The sequence below is a fragment of the Budorcas taxicolor genome, chromosome 12 (genome assembly GCF_023091745.1).
Source record: "Budorcas taxicolor isolate Tak-1 chromosome 12, Takin1.1, whole genome shotgun sequence".
In the NCBI taxonomy this organism is placed as follows: domain Eukaryota; kingdom Metazoa; phylum Chordata; class Mammalia; order Artiodactyla; family Bovidae; genus Budorcas; species Budorcas taxicolor.
Genome location: NC_068921.1, coordinates 10,731,503 through 10,738,502, shown reverse-complemented (window position 1 = coordinate 10,738,502; position 7,000 = coordinate 10,731,503). Strand labels below are relative to the sequence as shown.

General features: G+C 51.0%; 1 protein-coding gene across 1 annotated transcript; it reads left to right on the top strand.

Annotated features, from left to right (window-relative positions):
* Positions 1-4,282: 4,282 nt before the first annotated feature.
* Positions 4,283-6,952, top strand: LOC128057874 (protocadherin-8-like). The gene is given in 3 exon segments (XM_052650361.1): positions 4,283-4,653; positions 4,746-6,263; positions 6,265-6,952. Coding segments are annotated over 3 exon segments (2,577 nt in total).
* Positions 6,953-7,000: the final 48 nt, after the last annotated feature.

Below are 7,000 nucleotides of genomic sequence, written 5' to 3'. Positions count from 1 at the left end.
TGGGAAATCCCATGGGCAGAGGAGCCTGGTGGGCTACAATGGGGTAACAAAAAAGTTGTACATGACTTAGCGACTAAACAACAGCAACATTTTCTTCTACAAGACTGTGAGCTTTATTGTGTCACTGATAGTTGATCAAATATCTGTTGATAAAGGACCTCAAAGTGTTCTGATTACTGGTGGTCATAGGCTTTATTATAGGGTAGGAATAGAAAGATTTAGATAAGAGGAAGAGAGATGAAGTGAAAATAAGACAGATGAAAAGTTGCTTCTCAATCCATATTCTTTTATTCTTCTCTTGCTTTGCAACATTGTTGAGTAGGAGGTGGTTTTCCTTTCTGTAGGGTAGTAAGAATGTGAAGTATGGCCCTTGAGCCAGTGACCAAAGTCAGGTACCAAAGTCAATTTCTCTGGCTTATTTGGCGATTAAGGTCTCCCTGAACCCAAAAGGTAAACACTTTTCCATTATTCATTGATTTAATTTCCTTCATGTTGTTGTTGTTTAGTCGCTATGTCGTGGTGACTTGTGACCCCACGAACTGTGGCCCGCCAGGTTTCTCTGTCCATGGAAATCTCCAGGCAAGAATACTGGAGTGGGTTGTCATTTCCTTCTCCAAGGGATCTTCCTGATCCAGGGATACAACTCTAGTCTTGCACATTGGCAGGCGAATTCTTTACCTCTGAGCCACCGGTGAAGCACTAGTTTCCTCATAGAATCAGACTAATAAAATCAGCAATTTAAAAACTCGTTTTATCCACTATTTTAAGATTACATAATTTTGATAATATCATTTTTAACATAATGATCCTACAGGAAACTTTTCTCTAAGTGAAGATTACGTCATCCAGTCTTTTCTGTTAAGGGGAGTTTGTGCTTAGTGTTGCTATTCTACAGCATTTCCCTGTGATTTTCTCTAGGTTAAAGTACTTAAAAAGTTGATAAATATCATTTGTTTTTAGGCTATGCTTGAGGACAGTATTTTGGCTGAATTCAGGGCTGAATTATTTTCCCGAAAATCGTTTTCCAAAAAGGACCAGCAATTTGCTGATAACTTTTCTTATAAATGACTGTACAGTTAAGATCTAATAACAAACTGATTATGCAGTGGGGTAACAGGAATGGGAGATAATGAATCTTCTTCTGAGAGTGCTTAGAACCGTTACTCTCATCTGGGGAGCTCACACTGCTGAAGAATAACTTTACTTTTTTCAAGGTATGATTTTTAAAACAGGAAGACCAAAAAAAAAAAACCAAAAAAAAAAAACTACTCAGCTGTTTGGTTGATTTGTTTTCTCTCCAACAGTCTTCATAGCTTCAATTTCTAGAAGTTGCTCCTTGAAGATAGAAACATTGCACTTGATAATGTTTTGCTCATTCATCTCCAGGATGTTTGTTCAGTTGAGAAATGAAAATGGGTCTCAGTGTAGTACACAGAGTGATTTGTTTTAAATGGCACGGAAACTATTTCTGGACTAGAGAAGTGTGCGTGCAAGGTTCTATCAAAGTTGATGCTGTTTCTGACGTGTAGACACCTTGATCTAGCCAAATATTCATATTAGGAACTCTCCCTTAAACATATGTCGAGGGTTTTGTGTAACAGTAAAAGGGAAATGTGCGAAAGGGTGCAAAACCCAGGCACTAATTTGAATTAGGGGCAGTTTTCCCCACGTTTATGGTGAAAGTGATGACCTTAGCTTCATACAGCATGGTTTAGTGTGCCAGGGATACTGGTGTTATTTGTTGAGCCAAAAAGAAAGCCTTTTATTAAAATGATTGGAATGCAGACCCTGTTTCACAGGTCTGGTTTCCTGGCATTTGGTGGTGGGGGCGGAACTCTAGCATGTCTGCCTGGTGCTTTTGTTTCAGGAACAAAAGCGAACACGGCAGGGGTCCACCCAAATCCTCCCCCTCCCTTCATCCCTTTTAAAACCAAACTGAGCAAGAGGACCAAGTTACCACTTTATTCACATTTTGGTCTTCCTGTGGTGGCGGCAGTCCCCTTGGTCGCACTGCCTATTTTGATCCACGTTTGCCCCCAGTAGAGATCAAAACTACATTTTATGGGCTTAGAGTCTGGCAATATGCTGGCAAATGGGAAAACAAGCAACATCAAGCAAATTTCTGCCATGATGTTTCTTTAATATTGAGACAGGTTTTTATTTAACAGAGTCAACAGAATGGAATGTGAGTACTGCGGAGCTCAGGGCTGTAAACATGGCTTCCGGATGACATATCCCTAGGGGCCCAGACCATACAGTTTCTATATTATTCAGTGTGTCACTCTATGGGCACAGAACTGATTTGTGCCTCAGAAAATGTCTCTTTCTTGAGACTCCAGCTGTCCTTCATTCATGAAGCAGTGTTTTAATAAGGTGGTTGTTTACTAGGAAGTGAAGCTACCACTAATAATGAATCACTGACAATATAGCACATTTCTTATCAGAGATGGTCTCCTTGCTGCCAAACAGCTGGAGGAAAAGTGGGGAAAATGCAATCAAGCATTTAAGCATCATAGCTGGATGTTTTCAAACATTAAGTGGCCAGATGTTTAGCATTGTGGAGGTAATGTGTATGATTGCCTGCCTTCTAAAATATTTTATCTGGGTCTTTTGATATTCGGTAGATAGAGTCATGGACTACTCTTCATTTTCAGGATGCTGAGCAGTTTTTCTGATCCTGAATGGCAAGAATAATACTGAAGACTGTCGAGAGCCAGGCCTGGCAGGGACTGTGAGAGACTTGGACTGTGGTTAAACGGGTCCCTCTCCTGGCGAAAGTGCATGAAAGCATGTGCCTTTTTTTTTTTTTTAAGCACGTGCCTTTTAAAAGGAATGGGTTGAATCTGTTTTCAGTCTTCCAGTAAGGTGCATCTAGGAATAAAATCGGGTAAAGAGATCAGGTCATCTTGTTTACCTCAAGACCCAAAGGCAGAATAACCAGATGCTTCACTGAAATACCCAGTTCTAAGACAGAAAGCACACTGTCATAATATCACTGAAGATACTGGCTTACAAGAAATCTAGTCTCACTAAGCTGAAAGGGGGTTGTACCCTTCTTCAGATTAGTGCCTCATCTGAATTTTAAAAAGCAAGCTTTAAAAAAATCTAAAGTACAGTACGATCTTGTTATCTATCTGTGATATGTATAATAGTTTACCTCTGCTAATCCCAAACTCCCAGTCCTTCTAGATTCAATATCTCATGATAAACCATAATGGAAAAAATATTTTTTAAAAAAATGTCTATATGTGTACAACAGTCATTTAATAACAGCAGAAATTGGCACAACTCTGTAAACCAACTATACTGCAATAAAAAAAAGTTATAAAAAACTAAACAAAACAAAGCTCTTTCTCTTTTCAGAATCTCAGAGTACCCGATGGAAATCAACCCATGCTCCCTGCTGTACTTCTCTATCGGTTGCTGGTGCTTATAATTAGACTCATTGCCAAATGCTCCACTAAATTAAAACCCCTGGAAATTAATTATCTCATCAAAGGTGGCTCAGTTTCAGAACTGGGTTCACAGATTCTGGTGCTAAGATAAGTACAACTGCTTCTTAAGAGTGATAGAAAGAAAAAGAAAAGTCATTTACTGACATATCTCTGCAGGAATCAATAACATTACAGAACATGTAGGAGCCAAGAATAGCCTGGGCATATTAATAACTCAGCCTGCTCACTGATTTTATTCAAGATGACTGGTTAAAGAACACCCTGCCTTGATGACAGCTCCATGGCACAAGGAACAATGTCATCATTACCATGTGGGGCTGTTTAGCATTTAGAACACTTCACACATAAAAGGAACCTCACACAGGCCTGTTGTGCTTTAGACAGATGGTTTAATGTTTCTTTAGCCTTCAGCCTATCAGGCCACCCGTGGTTTTCTTCAGCCAAGGGCTTTTTAAAAATAATTGGTCTATAGCAATTTTCTAACAAGACTGACTGCAATATATTTCCTTAAATCTTTTTCTTACCCTTAACCATCCCTTACAGTGGTTTGTCGTTGATAAACCTCCCTGATTGACACTGAGTCTTCATGTATAAGCAATTACTGACATAAAAGGAGAGGAAGGGGTGGAAATTTGGCCATTAGTGGTTTCTTGGCTAGGGAAAAGCTATTCAGAAATGATTACTTTGGAAAATCGTGCTTTTCTGATTAGACACTGCCTGGTTCTGAAGAAGCTGTTCCCCTACAATCTCTCAATACAGGAAATGATAACCCAGTATAGACCGATAACCGTGGGTGGGGAAGGATACATATATGCGTGTGTTTCAAAATGGTGAAGCAGAATAGAAACTGGGGAATAAAGAGGCTGCGGCTCCCCTGCTCGGGCTGTCACAGTGAGACTCCGGCACACCGGCAAAGCAAGCGGGTGCATTTTTATAGTCTAAACAACTGTAGGAATCTCAATGACCTACTGCACTGCCCTGGCCGCTGTTCAGCTCCCCAGGCCCTCCTGCGAGCTCTTTCAAGGGAACAAGACCCGGAGGCCAGGAGACTGTGGATCGGCTCCGGCGGAGGCTTATTTGCATATTTTTCTCTCTGCAGTCTCCCTGGTAGGGTTCAGAAGAAGCATGCTTGGGCCCAGGGCAGAGAAAAGCGATTACACAGCAGAAGAGGGTTTAGTGATCAGAAGTATTTAAGAGGGCAAGTGTTTCCTGACTGTGCGCTCAAAAGGGCGGGTGAGGCCCAAGACTGTCTCACTGCAGGCTCAGATTCCCCGATGACACTTTCCTCAGGGGTGGACTGGAGTCCCTGCTGCTTCTGTGGCTGCTGGTGGTGTCAGGGTATTGAACCGAAACTGTCCGTTTCTACACCTGTGAGGAAGAAGCCCCCAGCACCTTCATTAGTGTTCTGTGTGACCATGTCCTGTTTAATTCCCAGCGCTAGGTACCGAGCCGGTTCCGCCTGATTAACAGCTCGCTGAGCTAGGGCAACAGGATGATCATCGGGGACGCGGGCCTGGACCGAGAGCGGCTGTGCGGCCAGGCCCCTCAGTGCGTGCTGGCCTTCGACGTGGTTAGCTTCTTCCAGGAGCAGTTCCGGCTGGTGTACGTGGAGGTGTCGGTGAGGGACATCAACGACCATGCGCCGCGCTTCCCCAGGGCCCAGATTCCCGTGGAGGTGTCCGAGGGCGCGGCGGTGGGCACGCGTATCCCCCTGGAGGTGCCCGTGGACGAGGACGTGGGCGCCAACGGGCTGCAAAGCGTGCGCCTAGCCGAGCCCCACAGCCCCTTCCGCGTGGAGCTGCAGACGCGCGCGGACGGTGCCCAGTGCGCCGACTTGGTGCTGCTGCAGGAGCTGGACCGCGAGAGCCAGGCCACCTACAGCCTGGGGCTGGTGGCCCAGGACGGCGGCCGACCGCCGCGCTCCGCCACGGCCGCCCTCAGCGTGCGAGTGCTGGACGCCAACGACCACAGCCCGGCCTTCCCGCAGGGCGCCGTGGCCGAGGTGGAGCTGGCTGAGGACGCGCCAGTGGGCTCGCTCCTGCTAGACCTGGACGCGGCGGACCCCGACGAGGGCCCCAACGGCGACGTGGTGTTCGCCTTCGGGGCCCGCACCCCGCCCGAGGCGCGCCGCCTCTTCCGCCTGGACCCGCGCTCCGGCCGCCTCACCCTGGCGGGGCCCGTGGACTACGAGCGCCAGGACACTTACGAACTGGACGTGCGGGCGCAGGACCGCGGCCCCGGGCCCCGCGCCGCCACCTGCAAGGTCATCGTGCGCCTCCGCGACGTCAATGACAACGCTCCGGACATCTCCATCACCCCACTGGCCGCCCCGGGCGCGCCTGCTGCCTCGCCCTTCCCCGCCGCCGCCGCCGCTCTTGGTGGGGCGGAGGCCACCTCGTCGACCCGGCCTGGGACGCCAGAGGCGGGCGCCGTCTCGCTGGTGCCGGAGGGGGCGGCGCGCGAGAGCCTGGTGGCGCTGGTCAGCACCTCGGACAGGGACTCGGGCGCCAACGGGCAGGTGCGCTGCGCCCTCTACGGGCACGAGCACTTCCGGCTGCAGCCGGCCTACGCGGGCAGCTACCTGGTGGTGACCGCCGCGTCCCTGGACCGCGAGCGCATCTCCGAGTACAACCTGACGCTGGTGGCCGAGGACCGCGGCGCGCCCCCGCTGCGCACAGTGCGGCCCTACACGGTGCGCGTGGGCGACGAGAACGACAACGCGCCGCTCTTCACGCGGCCGCTCTACGAGGTGTCAGTGCGCGAGAACAACCCGCCCGGGGCCTACTTGGCCACGGTGGCCGCCAGGGACCCGCAACGGCCAGATCACCCACCGGCTGCTGCAGGCCGAGGTGGGCCGGGCTGGGGGCGCCGTGGCCACCTACGTCTCGGGGGACCCTGTCACGGGGCGGCTGCGTGCACAACGGAGTTTTAACCTCGAGGAACTGGCCAGGCTGCAGCTAGGGCTGGAGGCATTGGACGGCGGCTCGCCGACACTGCGAGGCCAGGCCACGGCGGGGCTGCAGATGCAGGGCCAGGACGAGCGCGCGCCCCGGCTGGTGACCCCGCGGCTCGTCGATGGCTCAGCCCTGCTGCCTCTGCCCTGGGACGCGTCCCTGGGCTCCCTGGCGACCCGACAGCAGGCCAGGGACGCGGACAAAGGCCTTGACGCGCAGCTGACTCACCTCCGGCTCCGCGGCGACGGCAGCCCCGGGGGAGCTATCGCTGCAGCGTCGGCGGTCCCCGCAGCCCGCCGGCCCGCTGACGGCGGTCGTCGCGGCGCTGGACGAAGGCCGGCTGGCCCTGCGACGCTCGGGCGCGGTGCTCCCGGCACCCGCGCTTCCTGCACCACCTGGCGGACAAATGGTGCTGGTGCCATTGCCGGCGCCGCCGCCGAACTGGGAAGGGGCGCGCAGAGCGGCTCCTTGAGCTCTCCGTGGCCGTGGTCGGGTTTTCGGCCAGCCCCTGCGGCCTTCTCCTGGTGGCCGTGGTCACCGTGACTTGGCCCCGCCCGGGCCGCGGAGGAGGAAGCTTTGGGAGCGCGGCCG